This window comes from Miniopterus natalensis, chromosome 7, assembly GCF_054644295.1.
Source record: "Miniopterus natalensis isolate mMinNat1 chromosome 7, mMinNat1.hap1, whole genome shotgun sequence".
NCBI classification, from domain to species: domain Eukaryota; kingdom Metazoa; phylum Chordata; class Mammalia; order Chiroptera; family Miniopteridae; genus Miniopterus; species Miniopterus natalensis.
The window spans coordinates 68,605,738-68,627,554 of NC_142087.1; the positions used below are offsets into that span (position 1 = coordinate 68,605,738).

General features: G+C 42.5%; 1 protein-coding gene across 1 annotated transcript in view; it reads left to right on the forward strand.

The window, feature by feature from the left end:
- NEDD4L (NEDD4 like E3 ubiquitin protein ligase) overlaps positions 1 to 21,817 on the forward strand; it is a 315,260-nt gene that overhangs the window by 270,088 nt on the left and 23,355 nt on the right. Inside the window, exons 17-22 of the mRNA XM_087819121.1 lie at positions 868 to 922; positions 6,227 to 6,285; positions 13,908 to 13,973; positions 15,669 to 15,898; positions 17,428 to 17,549; positions 20,332 to 20,402. Coding sequence (XP_087675247.1) covers positions 868 to 922; positions 6,227 to 6,285; positions 13,908 to 13,973; positions 15,669 to 15,898; positions 17,428 to 17,549; positions 20,332 to 20,402 — 603 coding nt within the window. The remainder of the gene's footprint in view (positions 1 to 867; positions 923 to 6,226; positions 6,286 to 13,907; positions 13,974 to 15,668; positions 15,899 to 17,427; positions 17,550 to 20,331; positions 20,403 to 21,817) is intronic.

Sequence of the window (21,817 nt, forward strand, 5' to 3'; positions counted from 1 at the left end):
AATGGAAGAAAAAAAAAAAAAGTCTTTCAGGGGCAGGAGCAGGAAGGTGGGGAGGAGACTCTAAGAATATTTTTAAATGAAGGGCACTAGGAATTTTTTGGTTGTTTTTTCCCAAGCATAAGAACCTTCTCTGTTGCCTGGTGTGTGGTATATTATGGCAAAATTTGAAGCTAGGAAGGCTAGGATTCCATCTTTATTCATTAGGTTATACAAATATCCCTCACTCTCCAAATTTGCCTGGCTCTGGGCCTAGGTGCAAGAGCCCAGAATGTGTCTAGAGAGTAAGTTTCAAAAGGGAGTGATTGCATGTAGTCTGGACCTGTTAGGTTCCTGAGTTTCAAATAGCCGGTAGGCACAGTTCAGACAAGGAGAACATACCAGCCCTCTGTTGAAAAGATTATCCAAGCCTGTTTGGTTCCTGAGTTTGAACAGTGAGAGTTCACAGCAGAGAAGGGCAAGTATTAGACTCTTCAAGCAGCAATGACATGAATTAAAGCATCTGTCTCCAATATTTTCATGTTAACCTTCCTCCTCCCTTTAGTACTCAGTAAATATCTATTCAATTAAATGAGCTGCTCATCCCCAAAATCAACTCTTCTGTGGGATGCTGAAGTTTCCCATTGAATCTTTTGAAATAACAACCTGTTTCCTGTTCATGTGTGAACGCATCCAAGACAATGGAGCGTGTGTGCTTAAAATAGATGTTATGGAGGGTTAACTTGAAATGTCTGTGGCTTACTCTTAAATGTGAAAATGTACCCTGGGAGGGAAGAGTAAGAAAGTGTCCTCGAGTGTCGGAATTTTGCCTTTGATCTTGGACGGCTAATTTTTGTGTTCTCTCTCTTTCCCTCTTTCCCCTGATACTAGCCCGGTTGGGAAGAAAGAATTCACTTGGATGGCCGAACATTTTATATTGATCATAGTAAGTAGGCGCTCTTATGGACACACAGGGATTGCAGGTAAAGGGAGGGGAAGGGTATTTCAAATATTAGAGTGAAAGCTTTGTTATTTTACTCTTTGTCTAGGCAGCCAGGTGTTATGTGGAGAGAATGGCACCAGAGACTCAGTGCCCTCGGACGGTACTGTGCCTTCCCCCCACGTTTGCTGTCAAGTAGCCCAGCAAGCTTTCACCCAATTTGATCTTGCGACCTATTAACTTTTTTTTTAATTTAAGAACTATTTTTTGGTTGATGACCCTTTGACTTTTGCGCTTTTAATAAATACACTCTGGTAATAGAAAATAAGATTAGAAGTGACAATTGAGTCCAAAATCTATGTGTGCGCAGTGCTTGACGCAGCCTACGTGTGTTTTAAACACCGCCTTCATGGTCTCAGGGCGAGGGGCCCATTCTGACTTATTTTCTATTCATAGCATGTTTCCTTGCACCCAACACACTAATATATATGCAGTTCTTTTCTTGAAAATGTGGTATATTTGCTGTAGACATTTGCTGCAGCACCTATGAAAAAATGTGTGGTTTCTCATTTCAACTAAAACTAATAAGGTTTGCTTTTAGCCAGCTTTTTTTTTCTTTCTTGAAGTGACATGTTCTTTATATTTACATATCCCTTACAACTTCTGAAAATGTATATGAAAAAGAAGTCTTTAAATAGATTCAAAGTTCAAATCATACATGCAGTTTGGTGGTGTTTTGCCCTTTGTTGGCATTTGCTTCATAAACAGTACGTCTACACCTGGTTTCCCCAGGTTCACGTTGTCTTAACTCATCACATTGATTAGTTAAGCACATTGATGAGCCAATTGCTGGGAAGCTTGGCCGTGATGGGTCTTGTCACTATCTCTTAGTCTTTAGTGCCTCTCCCAGGTGTTATGAAGCGACCGAGTGCATCGTAGATGGACCTTCGCTTTCTGGCATGGGCACTGAGGGCTTATTATAAATTGAATTCAGCAAGAAGCCCAACAATTCAGAATCAAACCCAAAGTAGAAGTCCTTGCTGTATTTAGGGGTATGGGCTACCCTTTGGTTTAAATTAGATACGTCAGGGTATAGAGACCTAGTTTTTGTCTTTGACCAGTAAAAATACTATTTACTTTCCAGGATTTTACAGTGAGCATAAAATTGCTGCCATAAATGCTTTAAAATATGTGTTTTCTTTAATGTACTATTTACCATTTTCTTAGCACAATCTGCTAAAAGAGTAGAAGGGTCATATCTCTTTTTTTACCATTAAAAACAAAAAACAGGTCGTCCCCCCCCCGTTTTTTATACCTTAAATTTTAGTTTTCAAAGATAGGTACAAAAAATAATGATTTTATTAAAACAAGGTCTTATCTGGTAATTCAGCCTCAGTCTGCTACATACAGAATATTTCACACAACACTATGCCTGTGTCCTGGCTGGTGATCTTCAGGTGAACCTGAAAAAAACTTTATAAATGTTCCTAATGTACTGTGAGGACCCCAAAACAAAAGAAACTATTGCAAACAGCCATCCTAATGTACATTAGAAATAATAAAAATCATGTTCTAGTGGCATGTATAGAACTAGTACATAGAACTAGTAAAATAGGTAGTAGATGCTTTGGAAATCAGTAAAGTTGGTTCATGGAAGGTCTGTGGTGACAGTGTTAGGAAGTTGATGTCCTTGGTCAGAAAGGGGAAAGAATTTGCCCCAAGAAGCAGCAGCACCTGCAGCCTCAGGCTTTCCTCCCTCCTGTGTGCTGGGAGGCAGAGAGGGTAGTTACTTAATAAATGCCTGGGCAGTTCCTTAATCCTAATCAGTCCACCAGTCCTCTAAGCACTACATTCCTCATCTTTCTTGCCAGAACAGAGAGCACATGGGAGGCCTCTCTTTCCTGAGATTACAGTTTGCCTTTGCTTAACCATACTGAAAGGTTCTCTTAACCTTTAGTGTATATAAGTTAGGCCAGAAACAGTGTAAGAAAAAGGTCTGTTTATGAGAACCTCATTAGCCTTTAATACAACATTTCTGCTATTTCTCCTAATTTGTCAAGGTTTACTCAATGGAAAGTGATAAAGGGGTACCTAGGAATGAAACAGAATTCAATTCGTATCCCCTTTCCCCAAAATACAGTTTATGTAAAGTACAGAAAAACCTCTCTTTTTAAGAGGCTTTATCAACCTGATAGGTATGCCCCAAAATGGGTTAAATTACCTGGTGGTAACATTTAGGGATTTCCTTACCTTCCAAATGAACTTCTCTTTCTAAACAGTTTTCCCGCATCTGATTTCTAGCAAAACTTCAGCATCTCATTTTGCTGTTACAGGACAGAAACGAGGCCATCCTTACATATGCCATTTACTAGGAAAGCAATCACCTTGTGAGTCATTCAGAGCCATCCTTTCTTCCACTGTCTCTGGGACAGGTGACTGCACTCTGAATGGCAAGGACAGCCGTGCACTTCTCTTGTAAATAATTAGGTTATTTATTTTCTGCTTCATAATTTCTTGAGACGTTAGACAGTTTTAAGATTAATTTCACCAACTTAAAGATTTAATTTCAGAAGAGATAATGCTCAGTATGAATCTTCTTTTTAGATACCTTGATTTATTTGGTTGACGTTTATCGAATAGCTCCTGTGTCTCAAGCCCGGTGCAAAAGGTTAAGGCAAGGTCTTGAATTGAATCTCTGCCTCTCTTAGGAATTGTGTAATTCCTCTTAAAGACTAGATATGCCCAGCAGCTGAGTAATTGGCCACAGGTATTGTCTATACAAAGCTAGAAGAGAAAATTAAATTCCAGTGATGCTGTAAAATCCTGTTTTGGTCTGTTCTGCCCACAGCCTTAGCAAACCAGTTAATAGCTAAATTGACTGAGTTTCTCATGCTTCTCCTTCATTCTTGTCCCTTTATTGGAAAAATGTCTCAAAGAAGAAAAGCAAGTTTAGATTTTAAAAGTCTAGGGGAAAAGTGGATAACCAACCATATATTCATATATGGACAGTACTTGGCCGCAAAATTGGTCTTCGTGCTAACCACACAGAAACTTATATAGTTCTGAGAGCTGAGGCAACTTTAAAGGAACTTTGTTTTTACCATCAGCTTCATTTGGTCATTAAAAAAATGTTAGGCTCCTGTTACATGCTAGGAAATGTGTTAAAAGGTGGATAGGAGGCTGCAGAGAGGAACAACACACAGTCCCTGTCTCTGAGGGACTTACGTTCTAGCAGGAGGTACCAGGGGGTATTTTAAGTGTTGGATTAGAGGAAGGGACACTTGTTAATGTAGAAGCAAAAGAGGCAAAGAGTGTACCTGCTTGCCAGGTGGCAGGCGCCAGGGGTGGGGGGAGCTGCAGGAGGACCTACGGAAAGGATCACTTTTCAGACAGATCCCAAATGATGAGTAAGGCTGGTCGGGCGCGCCCAGTGACAAGTGATTCCAGCAGGGAGAAGATGTGTAGGTGCGTGAAGCTGTGCAGGTGGGGCCACGCTGAGAGGCGGCAAGGTTGCCCGTGGCCAGAGCGCAGAGGAGGCGGGCATGGCACGCACGTGAAGTTCAAGGGGTTCTTCCAGATGTGGGAACTCGGTGCCTTCTGCAGGCAGGAGGGAGCTCCTGAGGGATTTTCCAGAGGAAGTGACAATGGTCAGATTTATTCTTTAGAAAGATCCTTTCGGCAGAGCTATGAAGGGAGCTTTGACCAGGGATAAAAGACTGAGGCCAGGGAAACCTGGAGAACGGTCCAGGGAAAAGGTGAGCGCTCAGAAGGAGGTGGGGACAGTTTAGTGACCACCAGAGGTAAATGACAAGGGAGGAGAAAGGATGTGTCAAGATTCTGGGTTTGAACAGTGACTGGGTTGTGATGCTGTTCATCGGGAATACAGGATTTCATGAACAGTTTTGGTGTTGGAAGATGATGGGTTCGGCTTTGATAGCTGGGTTGAGGTACTATGGGGAATCCAGGTGCACATGTCAAGGGTGGAGCTTGAAGTTCAGGTGGACTGAAGATTTGGGAGATGTCATGTACAGGTAGTCATGAATTTATTTTCTGCTTTGATGATAATACCCAGCCCTTATGATTCTAGTCCAAGGCAGTTATTACTCGGCTCTGTTCATTTCCACATTTTGGTTTTCTTTCCAATTGTTCTTCATCACAGTAGCAACTTGTACTTTTCAAAATCTCCTGTTTTCAAGGTAAGGGACCCCCTCCAAACTTCTCTAGAACACTTGAAACATTCCACGTTGTCTTCCAGCACACACAAATCTAGAATCATCATGTACTTTGGTAACTTTATTTTAAAACTTTACCTCTACTTTTATTAAAATAATTATAGTAGCAGACTCTGAAGAATTAAAACCAAATTTGTTAATTCTTCTTATCAGTTCACCGACAGAGTTTACAGGAAATAATTAGAAGCAGTATTTTTCTCAAATTTCCCATTTTTTAAAACCAGCTTAGATTTCCTAAAACTCCCAAAATATCCTCCCCATATCTCTCATGTGAATTCATCCCTGCCCCCACCACACACACACAGTAATTCATAAAGTTTTTAAAATTATGCACAGTCACAAATCCCAAGTGATGCAGGGTAGCTGTTGTGCGTTATCACCTACACCATTGAAGCAGTGGTGTAGGTGGCATTGAACAGTCTCGTTAACACTGACTCTCTCGGAAGAAGGAAAATCACTTCTCACCAACTTGGCCAAAAGGGAAGCCTTTCTCTGGATTCTTCCTCTGCAGTTTCTAATTCTCATTTTTTTGGACTGCCTTACTTATTAGCTGCTTTCAGTGTTGTGTGCATATGAGTAACACATGTAATGGATTATTCATTTATTCAGTGTAGGACTCTTAATTGAAAGCAGTTTTTTTTTCAAGACCACAAGCACAGACAAAAGTATCTGAAATGAGAAAAAATTCATGTGTGTTTGTTAACTTTTGGCCGACTAAGACTTTTTGTGCCTTTTTTCAATTAAATGAAAATCAAGATCAACTTATAAATCCTTGAAAAAACAGGGGTTTATAATTGAAACTTCAGCAGATTGCTTGCCAAAAACAGTGTAAATAGATGGTTTTACTTTAGTTGTGCATTTTTGATTGAGTGTTTTTAACTAAACATTATGTAGGAGGTTTGCCATATAGACTATCGTTACCTTCTAACTCTGAAATACTAAGTTACTATCTTTGGGGGCCAGGTTGGGGGACTAGACAGCTTTTGAAAAACCCAGAAATAATTCTAAAACATTTTTGACGTAGAATAGATTTGAACTAATATGCTGATTTTTTTTTTTTTTTAATGTTAATTTTCAGATAGCAAAATAACTCAGTGGGAAGACCCAAGACTGCAGAACCCAGCTATTACTGGCCCGGTCAGTATTCTCAAGTTCTGAATCTTCAGTGTAATATTTTGGTTGTGTCAAACACGCATTTTTTGTATATTACTGCTCACCTTGGTGTAATCGAGTAGCTTAACGTTACTCCCGTCTCCTCCCGATGGGAATTTCTGGGTGAGGCACGGCTGCATTTGCCTTGTCACCTGGCTGTCGTTATAACGGAAAAGAAAATGGTGTGATCATGGTAGTTAAACTAAACATTTTCTTTTCTCCATTATAAAAGGGAGGATTATAAGTGTAACAATCAGCCCTGGCCGGTGTGGCTCAGTTGGTTGGAGCGTCGTCCTGTACACCGAAAGGTTGTGGGTTCGATCCCCGGTGGGGGTGCGTACGGGAAGCAACCGATCGATGTTTCTGTCTGTCTCTCTGTCTCTGTCTCTCTCTCCTCTCTCCCTTCCCCTCTCTCTCAGAATCAGTAAAACTTATCCTCAGGTGAGGATTAATATAAATAAATACTAAATATTGGAGAAATAATAATAAACTCGAAGTGAAACAATCCAATTGTCCTCTCTTCCTTTCTCTGTGAGGCAGAGCCCGCCCTGTGCTTGCAGTTTGTCGCTTCGAGGCCAAGGGCGCCTGGTGCCTGCTGACAAACCTAAGCTGACTCTGCATCTCTTCCAGCGCTGAAACTCTAAAGGTTTCGGGAGGTTGTCGCTAACCTCTGGAGCTGGCGGATAAGATAAGACTCTTTCTTTATCTCCGCTGACCCACTCACTTTCTCATAGCCCCTCCGCGTGCCAGGTGGGCAAGAACCGGTTGCCTTAGGCATGGTGCCGCCCCCTAAAGGAAGGGGGAGAGCCCGGGCCGGCGGCGGCGCAGCGCGGACGCTTGGCCTCCGGTCGGGCGGGTTTGTAGCAGGGGCCGCCTCCGCTCCTCGCTCCTGGGGAAGGCACCCGGGAAGGCACCCGCACCCCTTGTCGGCGGGTGTGCGAGTGCCAGGAGGTGATGTGGAATTGCAGGGAAGATACTGGGATCGCAGAAGATTGCAGATGTGGGATTCTTTTAAAACCTGGAGGAGCAAAAGGAAGTTACGTTTATTATATTGAGCGCTGAGCTAAGAGGCCAGTGGGTACATTTGAAATACTGATTCCATGGCTTTAATCCCATTCAGTTCAAATTGTGGTTTGAAGTATCAAGGTAAGTCCGCTTGAAAACTTCAATGGCATTGCAACGCAAGTGCACCTCGATCCCCGCCACCCCGTCAGTTCCCTGTCAGGCCTGCTCATTCGATCTGTTCCGCTGCTTCGCTGCAGTGGACAGCGTGCCCGGTGGTACCGGGCTTCAAACAGTCAGTTACTCGCTCGTTCTCCATGTAGCGTAGTGAACGCCTGCCACCCCACCATGGCTTTCATTTTTATTTATTCGCAGCCACAATGAGTTGTTAGAATAGCACTTTCTCTTCTGCATCATGAGAAGCAGGTAAAGCCAAGAAACAAACCTGTTTTCAACTGGCAGAGGACTTTTCACTTGCTATTTCTCAATCTTTTTCAAAGCCTTTTTATGGTTTATTGATCATCTACAAGCACCTAGTCTAATTACTGTTGAAAATTGTTTAGCATCATAAATCCAGGCACATTTGCCCCCAAGAAAGATTTCTATTTCCTTGTTTTCTTAAAGAGCTTGATTTACTCTTATTATTATTAGTGTTATTTCTTTTACTAAAAGTATGTTTATTTAGGTAATTATCAACAGTATAGACATCTGGCCTTTGTTGTCATTTAGTTCTTAATATTTGGTAATTTTCATATGATTTTTCTCCGTGGCTTAGAAGTTATTTAGAATGTGCTTTTTACTTTCTAAGACTGTGGGAGAATTTTTGCCTATCTGTTTCTTATTGATTTCTAATTTTATTGCATTATGGTCAGAGAATATTGAATATGGAGTATTGATTATCAGATATTTGAAACTTCTTTGGAGGCTTGGTCATGTTTTGTAAGTGTTCTTTTGTGTTTGAAAAGAATGTGTATTCTGTCTTCCTTGGGTATAGAAGAGTTTCTTATATGTATACCATTAGATCAAGCCTGTGGCATTGTTCAAATTATCATTTCCATTTCTACTTTTTTCCTGGCTGTCTTATCTAACCAAGATAGCTTGTCAAACTCTCACAGTGACTGGTTTTGTCAATCATTACATTCATTTTCTCTCCGTTAGCATCTGCCTAGGACATCTTTTCTATCTATTGCTATGTTTTTTTTCTTTTCTTACATTCTATTAGGCTGATAGAGTAGTCTTTATTTTCTCTCATTTTTTATACTTGCTTGGAATTTGTATTTTCTATTTCTGTTCTCTTAGTGCTCACATTAAAATTTTTAACCAACATACTTGACATAATGTCAAAATTAATCACTCTCTACTCTCCTCCTGGATAATATAGGACTTTAGTGAAGGTTAGTGCACCATTCTTCCTACTCCCATTTTCCATTGTTCAGTGGAGTTTTAAAACTTCCTCGTCTTTAGCCCTGACTGGGTGACTCAGTTGGTTGGGGTGTCATCTCATACACCGAAAGGTTGCCTGTTCGATTCCCAGTAAGGGCACACACCTAGGTTGTAGGTTCGATCCTCAGTCAGGGTGCATGTGTGAGACAGTGAATCGATCTTTCTCTTTCTCTCGGCCCCCCCTACCCTTTCTCCTCCTCTCCCTCTCCCTCCCTCCTTCCCTTCCTCTCTAAAAATCTGTAGAAATGTATACTCGGGTGAAGATTAAAAAAAAACTACCTTGTCTTTAAACTTTCCAAATCGTGATTAGTATTTTATCTTTTTAATAGTCAGTGCTTCCCTAATTTTATGTAGATGTAAACAGATTTCTTTGCCCATCACTGATTGTTGCATCCCCTTTTTTCTAGGTTAGATTTTCTTTTTTTTCCTTCTTTTTTTTAAATATATCTTTATTGATTTCCAAGAGAGGAAGGGAGAGGGTAAGAGAGAGGCAGAAACATCAATGACAAGAGAGTCATTGATTGGCTGCAGCCCGCAACCCGGGCATGTGCCCTGACCGGGAATCGAACCCTGATCGCCTGGATCCTAGGTCGACGCTCAACAGCTGAGCCACGCCCGGCCGGGCTAGGTTAGATTTTCTTAATGATGTCTAGTGCATAGCTCTCAAAGTATGGTCTACAGATCAGGAGCATCAGTGTTATCCAGAAACTTGTTCAAGAGACAGATTTGGGGCCCCACCCAAGACCTACTGAAAACCAGCAAATTTGGGAATGGGCCAGCTATCCTTGTCATAACAAACCCTTCCAGGGATTCTGATGTTCCCTGAAGTTAGAGAACCTCTGCTCTAGCAGCAATTTCAGTGGGAGCCAAAGTGGTGAACTTGCTTAGTCTGAGAGGACTTATTTGGACCTTTCTGTGAAATGATAGTTTAGCTCAGTATAGAATTCTTGGTGAACAATTATTTTTCTTCAGTACTTTAAAGATATTCTTTCATGTTTTCTGGCCTTCTTAACTGATGAGAAGTTTGTTGTCAAATCTAATTATCTTTTTTTATGGGTAATGCTTTTCTCTGGTGATTTTGAATTTTTCTCTGTGTCTTTGATGTTCTGCAATTTTACTGTATCATAAGTATGGGTTTTTAAATTTTTATTCTGCTTTGGACTCATTGTGATTCTTTAGTATGGGACCATGTCTTTTCTCCATTCTGGAAAATTCTCAGCAGTTATTTCTTCACATGTCGTGTCTTTCCTACTCTTTCTAAATATCTGTATCAGTAACTATTGGGTAATTGGTTCATTTTCACAACTATCTTCCTTATCTCTTAGCCTTCTTATTTCTACCTCTCTTACGTTGCTGCATATAGTGGGCTCAGCTCTTCCAGTTCTTTCTTAAGCTTTTTATGTAATCTACTCTTTATCAGTTTATTTTGTCTATTATTTCAGTGACTGTGTTTAATTGCTCAGAGTTCTATTTGCTCTTTTTAAATTTGCTTGGTCTTTTTAGCTATTTTTCTGCCATGTTCTTTCCTTTTATTTATTTATTTATTTATACTTCCAACTTTTTAATCATTCTTAAAATAGCCTCTTTTATAGGCTTTTTCAGATTATCCTCTTATCTTTGGTCCCAGGAACATAAAATATCCCCACTTGTTATATCTGTAGACTCTCCTTAATGGTAGTTTATTACCTTGTTCAGTTTATAATTTGTGTGTGTGTTCATCTTCATTTTTTTTTCACATGGGGCTTTTATAAGTTCTGACCTGTATTTTCTGTTAACTACTGAGCTTGGGTTCATTCGCCCCCAATTACCATAACTATGGATTTCATACCCACTTTGGTGTAGCCTTGGAGTATGAATTTATTACAGGTCTGTTTCTTTTTCTTTTTCTTCCACTTATGGTCCTGGACAGAAGGTAAGCTTCCTTGCAACTTTCCTGGGCCAGTGGGTAGAGTTTCTTGTCCCCTTTTCAGATGTAAGTTTTGAGCAGGGAGCTCTGTTCCGGCTCCCTGGGTCCTACAGACTGTCGGCCAAGTTCTCTGCCCCCACATGAGGATTAAAACCCAAAGCCAAACACCTATGTCTAGGTCCAGTGCCTTTATTTCTCTATTTTGAGTCTTTCTGTTTATCTGGTACCTAGAGTTTCTCTTTTTCCCATGTTTTAAAAATATGTGTTGGGGGGAGGGGACCCTTTCTGTGTCAGCTTAGCACACATCACTGTATGTCAGTACACTGTCTGTATAACACATGTCACCATTGAAAACATTTGTAAAGTGCTCCCCATGCTTGCTGCTCTGATGAGTACTATCTCATGCTTGTGTCACAGTGTACTTTTCTGAGAACTTTATAATCAGCTGCTTTGACACTCTCAGCAATCCCCTCTGGAAGGTAGGGAAGATGTTGTTATTTCCAATTTGTCAGAAGACCAGAAAGCTAATAGTGTTGCCAAAACCTCCAGCAAATGTCAGAATCGGGGCTAGAGCCCCGGGTGGGCTAGCCTCACCAACGTCCCTATGCCAGACATGAGCCCTGCTCCCCAGAGAGCGCCCATGTCAACTGGACAGGAATGACATGAAAACATCTAGAACCATCTTACTCAATAAGTCAGGTTTTCATTCTGCTCAAAAAAGAAAGCATACATGATGCAGAGCAAACGCGCTTTGTCAACAGACACGTAGTACAAGTTAAATAATATGTAAGAAAATAAGATGTCAGATTTTCAAGAGAGAATAAATAATTTGGCCAAAACAAGAAATACCCAACACACGTAATTCCATTGGGAGGCTGCACGTAGGGCACCTTTGTCCCGTTGTAGCGTTGGAATCTGTTTAGGAGGAGCCTTTGCAAACCTACTCTGGCTCCTCCATTGTACGAACTGCCTCTGGGTGGAGGACAATGACTTCTCAGCGTTCATGCGTCATTCCTCCCGAAAAGAAAGGTCAGAAGTGTCTCCGCATCTTGTTTCCACCCCATGCGGTCAGCACCTACCGCGTTGCAAGTCAGACAAGGGAATGGATATCTGCAGGCTGGGGGCAGCGTTTTGCAATAAATTCCGTGGGAAATTTGTCATTTAAGACTCCTGAACTCCACAGGGATGAATGTTTAAGCCTTTTCTCAACATTTTCAAGGGGGAGACTAAAACAAATAATTGCTGGGAATCAGATTTTTGGAAATGGAAGGGCCTTAAAGTTCATCTAGTGCCATCCTTCTGCTTAACTGGGAATTAATGCCATCAAGGAGAGATGGTCACAGAGCTAGCTGGCAGGAGAGTCTATTCTAGAAGTCAGGTTTTCTAAAGCTGCCATGAGATAATGAAAGGATATAAATTTTTTTAGGTTAATTTCCTTCTATCACAGTTAATCATAGAACATCAACCAAACACTTGCCTTCTCAAGGATTTGCACCCACTGTCTCTGTCAAAATTTGTGCCCTCCTGTCACTGGTTTCTGCTCAGGTGTCCCTTTCTTAGAACTGCCTTCCCTGACCACCTCATACAAAATAGCCTCCCAGGAACTCTGTTATTTTTTTCTCATAGCGTTTACCACAACTTACTCATTTATTTCTTGTTACCTGTTGCTCACAATAGCTTGTGGGCTCCAGGAGAGAAGAGGGAAAGAAGTCTTCGGTTAATGTACCATTATTTCCCTAGCACCTAAGATACCTGGCACAGACTAGCTGCTCAAGAAATATCTGTTGAATGAATCGGCAAATGAACCACCAAAGAAAACAAGTAAACTAGATAGAAAGTCTTAGTTTGTTATGAGACATATATTGGTACAGTAAAAGACATGACAGTGTATTTAGTGAATTATGTCAGAACATGTATCCTTTACCTTGTACTGGTGGTTGTCCAGATATTGACAAAATCTCTACCTTCTCTAGAATAAGAATTCGTACACGATTTTTTCAGACTAAACACTGTCCAGAATAGACATGATATGTGTTCAGTGGAAAAGCAAATGAGTGGATTGAAGACTAAGACCATAAGCAGTATAAATTGTCTTAAAATATCAATATAATGTCTTTATTGCTCTTGATTTACAAAGGGAAACACTCACATGACCAGTGTTTGCTATGAGTGGTTATATATGTTTTTGTTTTGGCTGAGTTATTTGTGTGATTATCTTAAAAACAGTATGAAGGAGGGAGGCTTATGTTTTCATTTCTCCTTCTCTGGTCAGGAGTAAGCAAGGTAAAGGTAGAAGGTTTGGAGTCTGGAGACACTTTTCTAAGGATCAGTATATTTTATTAGCCCACAATGATATCAGCAGAATTATTCTTGCCTGAATGCACACTGTTTGTCAAAAAGCAGTGAGTCATTCCTTCTGAGTATGAGGCTGCCACAGTTATGTCCGTGTATATGCAAAAGCCGGCCCTTTCTGCTTCATTTTTAAAAAAAAAAGGGGGGGGGGCTTTTCAATAGCTTGAAGTCAAGGTTCTGGCTGTTGTAAGCTACTTTATAACACAGCAAGGAGAGAGTATTTAAATTTAAAATGTCATTACTTTGCCTAAAGAGATTCCAGAACTTCTGAGTGATGATAGTTGGCTGAGTTGCCGAGCTCACTCACTGTTTCATAGGCAAGGCAGTAAGGTGTAAAGGAACCCTCACCAAGACTACTTACTAAATAGTAAGGGGCAAACCTGACTCCCAAACGGGGCACTTTTCCAGAGTGCTGTCTACCTGCTCTTACAGCCCTTGATAAGAAAATCAGTCCAGTTGCCTTTCTGCTCATTTTATTTCCTCCTAAAGATTTTTAAAAGCAGGATTAGTCTTTTCAAGATGACAGTATAGGTCACTTTGGGTTGTATGTTAAAGTGTCATAGCCAGTAATTCCTATCTCAAGACAGAAAAAAGAAAAATAAAGATTACACCCTGACTCATATTCAGACAAGAGTCACATTGGAAAGTGTGTTTTATGCAGCATATCCCTAAATGACTTCTTGAATATCAACATAATTGTTTCCAGGGGTGAAAGCCCTACTCAATGCTGATTTGCCTTAATCATTTCTAGAACTTTCCCACGTGCTATGTAGACATGTTAATCTCATTGATAATATGGAAAATGAGAATTTTAAGGTGTATGATTCATGAAGTTCTCTGAATGTTGGCTCAGTTTACATAAAATTTCTAGTATGTTGCTTATATTTATAAATTTATCTTCTAGGCGGTTCCTTACTCCAGAGAATTTAAGCAGAAATATGACTACTTTAGGAAGAAATTAAAGAAACCTGTGAGTAACATGTCTTCCAAAAATGCTGTTTTAGTCCTTTGTAAGTTACCGGAGTTACTTCAGTGTGGACAACCTGTTTGTTACTTCCTGTGTGAACTAAAAATATTGCCTCCCTTTTTCCACTGCACTTTGATCCACCTGGATCTTCCATCTGAATTTTCTTTTTAACAGAAATGGTAAGTGAAGATTGACTAGTATTACATATCGAATCACCTGAAGGGTAATTTTTTATGTAATACATAAAAAGATAGAAATATTTTTATGGGAAATAAAATAATTCAGGAGCTATTAAAAAAACTCAGAGAAGCCTATGCAATTACTTACAGTTATCCTATTTAATAAAACCTAGACCCTAGTTAGAAAAATGTTCAAGTCCTTCCCTTTGCATTCAGAAGTATCATTTTAATTATAATAGTTGGCATATTAAGACCAAGTGTAATTTTCAGGTGAAAATTCTCACAGGGAAACCCTGTAAGATTTCTTCAAAACTGAGAAACCCCATAAGGTTTTTACAGGCAGTGCTTTAAATTGCAATATTTTCTACTGACACATCGCCCAGATTTTTCAACATGAGGTCTTCTGTTTTACTGTGTGATTCCACTTCTGGGATACAGGTCTTACCAGTTTTCTCCTTCCTTTATGATTCACTGTTTGTTTGGGGTTTGGGGGTTTGTCTTGTTTTGTTTGGCGTTTTTGTGTTTCTCGGCTTCTTCCTGTTGGGGAAAGAATGTCGGCCCCACTCAGATCCCCGCAGTTCGCCTGTGCTCACGCTCTCCTGCTCCGCTCCTTAGTTGGGGCCTTACTTTCTGGGCACCTGCTGCGGGTGAGGCACCGGGGACAGAGATGCGTGAGAGACCGGCTCTGCCTCGGGAGCTCGCACTTAGGGATTCTGTCCTTCCAACATCCAGATTCACCTAGCTCTTGGATGACTACTTTTGAAATGACTCAAATTTGAACACATACAATCCCCACAAAGTTTCTTCGTGAGTCACCTGCATTACCCCAGTCCTACATGACAACTTTGTGGATTTCACTGTCTCACTCTGTGTGGCACTTTCACTGACTGCACATCCCTTTTTATGGCAAGGCTGCCCCCATCCTCATTTTTCCAGGGAGCAGTTACAACTTGTCAAGCGCTTTTTTAAATTTTCATATTTATTAACTGTGGCCTTTGGGCTGCTTTCCCACAAGTTGACATGATAACCAGGGTCCCACTCCCCATGGCAGCAGAATCCGCTTGTGGGCATCATGGGCCACAACTACCAGCTGGAACCCCCACTGGAGTTGAGAAAGCTCCCATCCTGGCCAGGTGGGGACTGTTGTGGGTTTCGATTACCTGGACTAAGTCGCTTTCTCTGACAGAAACAGAATATGGAGTTGACCATATTTCAGTTGCTAGAGGGTGGACGAGCGCCCCACGATTCTTCATAAACGGGGGAGAGGGTGACTGCTCAGCAGAGCTCCTTCTGCAGCACGTGGTGCCAGCTCGGCCTGGCAGCTGCCGGCGGCTGCTCTGCCTCAGCCCAGCAGTGGAGCTTTCTGTCTGTGTGAAGGAAACTCCGGAAAGGAGGGAAGCTCAGTTGCAACCATTCATCCCTGCTTCTTTATTTGAATACTGGCATCATTGCTGTTCTTTGAAGGAAGGTGCATATTTTCTGTTTGATTATATGCTTTTTTTCTTTTTCTTTTGTGTAGGCTGATATTCCAAATAGGTTTGAAATGAAACTTCACAGAAATAACATTTTTGAAGAGTCCTATCGGCGAATCATGTCTGTGAAAAGACCAGATGTCCTAAAAGCTAGACTGTGGATTGAATTTGAATCAGAGAAAGGTCTTGACTATGGGGGTGTGGCCAGAGAATGGTTCTTCTTACTGTCCAAAGAGATGTTCAACCCCTACTATGGTCTCTTCGAGTACTCTGCCACGTAAGTATATGGAGTGAATTCAGAACGTGCCCACAATATAACAGTTTTATTCTTAATAATTCCAGCTTAAAGAAAGAGTAAGCGGCTCACTCATTTGAAATGAATTAACACTGCTGATTTCAGTCCCCGCCCTCCACCCTGTCCACCGCCAGCACACACATACCCCTTACACGTCTAGAACAGGTTCTGACTCTACCTGGTGAAATAATGCAGTCTGTGAACATTTAGAAATGATTTTTCTTTTGTCTCTTGGGCTCACTTAATTGAAATGGAAAATGTGCTGAGTACTTATGGTAAGGAACAGGAGGCAGTTTTCATTTGTAATGTTATGTTAATTCAGGAGAATTTGTCAAGCGTCAGAATTCAGGAAGTCATCGTAGTCTCATGGACAAAAATAGTTTCTGAAGGCACACTAGTTAGAGGCAGATTGTGATGACTTTGAGGAGAATCCATCCTGAGGATCCCGAGGACGGCGCTCTGGTCCCGTAAGGGAAGCGCCAGACTCCCCGAGTTAGGGTTTCATCTTGCCAGGCCCGGAAACTAAGATGGAACAGCTTTCCCAGGACTCCAGCTGCTTCCAAGGCCAACCGTTCCCCCTCCAGGCGGTGGGCCTGAGTACCCCGGAGAATAGCTGTTGGCCCTGCTCTGCTCTGAGGCACAAGGCCACCTCTGCTGTGAGGAATGAGGGTCCCCCGCATCTCCCACCTGTCTCCTGGGGCCCTGTTGGGAGGCAGCTCAGGATCCTGCCCAGTTACTCTAGCCAAGCATCGCCCAGCTTGCTTGCTGTTATTGTTGTCTGTTGTCCCATGAGGTCCCATGAGGAGGCTCGCTGTGTAAAATTGATCAAAATCACCCAGGTGGCAGGCAGGCTGGGGGGCAGGGGCCTCACCTGTCCCCTGCAGTCCTGAAAGAATCTGTCTATGGAGCCCAATTGGAAAACCACCGATTCTCATGATTTTGAGACCAACAACAGGCATGTAGACATTTCTGTGGTTTAAGCTAAGACAGCCATATGCTGTTACCAATGCCCTGGGGGCTTTCAGGGCAGCGAGGTGGTCAGGCCAAACATTGGGCCAGAGGGAAAATCTTACTCTCCAAACCAAAGGCCTGTCAAAGGAACGAAACCCCCTCCTCCTCGGAGGACCCGAAGTCCTCACGTCATCGCCATCCATGCGCAGTCCCTTTGTTATATGGCTTTTCGCACCTTCCCAAGATACTTGGCCAAACCATATGAAATGGACAATTTTGTCATCAAAAATAGTCAAATATCAACACTTTCTTACAGTTTAACTTACAAAGGGCATATGCTCCAGCTCCATGGGCCCTCAGTGGTTCGTGACAGAAAGAGGCTAACTAAACGCTAAGTCACCTTCTCAGGCTCCTGCCTCCTTTCCCCGTCAGGAGCAGAATGTCTGTGAAAAAGCTTTAACACTGTACAAGCTAACGACAAGGGGCAAAGGAAAATGCAGATTCTTGGCGTTTCTTTTTTAAAAATATGATTGGGCTTTTTTCTCTCTTCTTCCCCCAAGAGACAACTACACCCTTCAGATCAATCCCAATTCAGGCCTTTGTAATGAAGACCATTTGTCCTACTTCACTTTTATTGGAAGAGTGGCTGGTCTGGCAGTATTTCATGGGAAACTTTTAGATGGTAAGTTATTAAAAAGTCTTGAAATCATAAAAATAGGACAGAGCTCTTTGTGGTTGCTTATTAGGTGACTCATCTTTCCCATCATAGATGTTAAGCAGAAGCTCCACTGGTTCTGTATAATTCAATCAATTATTTTTATGTTTTGCCCGTAATGGAGGTGTTTTTCCCCGGTGTCATCTTAATTTGAGCAGTGACAGTAGTGTCTACACACAGTTTAAATTTTTTTTTACAATAGAAACAAGTGTGAAGCACAGAACATTCTGTGATTGTGTGTTTTCTGCTTTTAAGAACAACTTCTAGTTTTTTTAAGCAAAAGCTAGATTTGGTGACAGATGGAAAAGCTAATTGGAAAGTTAATCACAATGATCTGATTCATCCAATATCCTGCCATTGTTTCAAATTATTTCATTTGAATGTAAAGAGACTATAAGTTATTATTTTTATTTGAATGTGGAGAGACTGTCAATAATTTCAAAGCAATGTTATAACTCAGCGAAGACTTTGACCTTGGAACCACTGCTACTCGTTTAGCAGGAAATAATCTCATTCTTAGAGTATTTAAGCCATGGAAGAATTTCGGGGTACCTTGGAAGTTAGAAGTCAGGACACACATCCCTCCGGCTATATCTATAGGCTTATAATAGATACTTCTTATGGATTTGGTCATTTCCAAAGTACTGCCCTTGAGAGGACACTATAGAAATCATTGAGGAAGGAGAAACATATTTTTGAAGGATTTCAGGGTGAAATGGTTGAGCATGGAAGACAGAGGAAGATTTGAGGTTGACATTACAGTCACTGTAGAGAGTTCCAGGGAAATGATGTTAACTGCGTCTGCGGAACCTTACCTACCCCAATAAATAATTGATGTACCCTTTGTACTTTATCTTTTAATACAGGGTGTCCCCCAAAAATGTATACATACTTTGAATGATTATCAAGTCAGTGTTTATTAACATACAGTTCATTTTCAAAATTTAAAAGAATCTAGAGAAAAGAATAATTTTTTTGTCAATGCCTGTTTTCAAACTGATGACCGTTCTGGTCCAGGCCTGCTGATAACTCGAAGCAGTGGAATCGCAAACGTCAAGTATTTGTGTGCTTTCAATTCATCAGCTGTTCCCAGAGTTTGTGCCGTAAGCTTTATCTTTTATGTTTTCCTAATAAAAAAAAGTCTAGTGGCACTTTAGAATAAATTTTCTTTGTTTAAAGCTTAGTGTGGTTTCACCCGTTATTTCAAATCAGTTAAACCTGAAAAGGAGTGAAAATTAAGTGAGTTATCAGCTGTCAAAGTGTGCGTACATTTTTTGGGACACCTTATATATTTTTACAGCTGATTTTGATCTTCTAATTTCAAAGTTTTATTTTTAGTTGGGGAAATAAGCCCTTTTTTTTCTTTCACAAGAAAGACATTACATTCACTTTTTTATATATTATCTACGTCGCGTGAGTGTATTTTAATTTGCTACATTGGAGTCGTGCTGTAGATTATTTCAGCTGCTCAAAGGCACTTCTCAGAAGGTCAGTCTGTGTACCTTCTGCCAAGTGAGAAGGCATTCTTAGTGGCTACGGGGAAATATAGAGAAATGTCAGATAGGATCCTGACCTCAGTGGACTTAGAATCTCGTGGCAAATAAAAAACAGAAGACTCACAGTGACAGAGTCCAAGCGGAAGGGCCACAGGGTCCTCTGAGGAGACGCTGATTTGGCTGGAGGGCCGGGAGCACGTTACCAGGTTTAGGCCACCTTGCCAGGGGGGTGGGCTTTGAGCTTGTAGAAGCTGGACCACTGCAGAAGAGCAAGGACTGGCCAAGTCAGGGCTCTCGGACGGAGTAATGGAGAAAAGCAGGAACACATGGGGGGATCTGGGAGACTCCTGGAAAAGGTGCTAGCAGCATACGCCAGGAACTGCAGAATTGAGGGCCAGAGTGCCCACAGATGGGTGGGGTCAGCGGTGTCTTGTTCCTTAAAAATGCGGATGCCGCTGCCGGCGGAGCGCACGTGGCTCCCTCCTCTCCCCGAGCCCCGGAAGGCGGCTGAGCCAGTGCGGGTGGGAAACGCTGCGCAGCATTGGTGACTAATGGGGGGGCTGAGGTTCCAGCACCCCCAGTGGGGAGGCACGTGGTGCTCACTTGCCTGTGGGTTGGGGGCCCTGCGGGACACCTGTGTGACGGTGGGGTCGTCCTCACTGCCATTGCCTCACTCAGGCCTTCATCAGCCCTCCCCTGGAAGATTGCACAGCCTCCTGAGTGGTCTCCCTCATGTCCTTGCCCCCTTCCTGCTTTTTCTCCCCACTCCTGCCCCGGCAGTGATGCTGAAATGCAGCTGGAATTTCCACCTGGCCTTTCGGTGACTGCCCGTTGCTCGCACTCAGGCAGCAGCCCAAACTGTCCCGCACCCCATGCGGCCCCTTCCTGTCCCTGTGCTTCTGCCCCGACAGGCTCCTGGTGAGCCCCACTCTTGCCCCTCTCCTTGGAGTGCCCTCTGTCCTCTGTTCATGTATCCTCAAATCCTCTGGGCCTTGAGGCTTGTCTGTCACCTCCAGGAGCCTTCTGAACCCTTTCCGCTGTATCACCTCTGGTATAACTGCCCTCCTTACTAACCCTCCCACCCCCCAAAAAAACAGGCCCCTGTCTGCTTGGTCACAAGTTACTATAGAAGGTCTTTGATTGCTGTGTCCTGGCCTCTCATTCAAACTGAAGGCAGGTTCATCTTGTGTTTCGTTTCTGATGCACAGTTATGTCAGCGATTTGAAACTGATCCAGCTTTCACCCTATTTTAGGATTCTTCATTAGACCGTTTTACAAAATGATGCTGGGAAAGCAGATAACTCTAAATGACATGGAATCTGTGGTGAGTAAATACAGATCCCTCCCACTGGGTGTCTTGGGCCACTCGTGCCTTACAGGAAGGCAGCTGTGACCATGTTGTCGTCACAGCGATTTTTATGGGTGTCGCCATTCAGTGTGGGTAACAGGGAGCATTTAATTGTTTGAGAATTTAATTGCTCTCCCTAATTTTTCTAATAAGCAAATCACGGTCGTGTTAGCTAGAAACATGGTTCTTGGGTTGAATGCACTCAAACCTCACTTACCTCTGCTTACCCAGGACTGGTGTGACCAGATTAAATCCAAGGGTCACCTGGAGACCTCATCACAACCCTCGTTTCCCATCAAAAACTGCTACTACTGACAGTTTAGAGATTCGTCTGCTATCCCTCTGTTTTCTGACCTTAAAAAATGGCAAGGGCATAGGCCACCACCGTAGACAAAGGGAAGAATATACAGTCGCTGTAGACGTGGAAGGGTGAGGGACCACTGCTTGTGGGGGGGATAGAATGGGTTAGAAAATGAGTGCTTAAGAAGTTTTCTAAAAAGTGACTTGGGTGTGCATGTGACTTTTAACTCATTTTGTCTAGGCTGAGCATTTTAGAGCTGAAAGGATTTTCTATAGAAACACAAACTGATGCTCTTTTCATAATCTACTTTTTGCTTCTGTTTTTTCTATTGACCTGTACCCCTACTATGGACCCCAAGCATGGGGGTTTGCCCAAGCCCCAGCCCACTCACAGAGGCCATCGAGAAGTGTCTTTGTCCATTAGAGCGTTTGCAGCTCCTCTCTCACGTCCTGTCACTTAAGTCAGAAAGCGTCTGTATCTCCTTGGCCTTGCTGTGATGTTGACCGTGACCCTTGTGTGGTTGGGTCTATGAGCCCATATTCTCACTACTCACCATCACTGTCACTGTTTCTGCGCGTCGCGTGTGTGAAAGGAGACGAGGGTGCTGGCAGTGAACTTGAGTCCACTCACTGCTTTTTCCACGGGAGGGCTGCTGGACACATCCACAGGACCGGTCTCAAATTTCCTTTCAGCTTTCACCTTTAACTTACTCAGGCTTTTATTCTTGTATGATGGGGAAGCCAGGAAACAGACATGTCTCCTGAAGTCTAAGTTAATCCTGGACCGCAGGTTGACAGATGGGCACACGTTCTGATTTGCCTTCTCAGAGCCTGTTGGGTCCCAGCACTGGAGTCCCTGAGAGAGAGGAGGCCAGGCCCTGTGGCTTGTGCCCTGGGTCCTCCCCTTTGCTTACCCTGGTTTTCAGAGAGCAGTAAAAGCACAGGAAGAGGCCTGGCCGGGCGTGGCTCAGCGGTTGAGCAGCGACCTAGGATCCAGGCGATTGGGCTTCGATTCCAGTCAGGGCACATGCCCAGGTTGCGGGCTCGATCCCCACTTGGGGGTGTGCAGGAGGCAGCCGATCAATGACGAC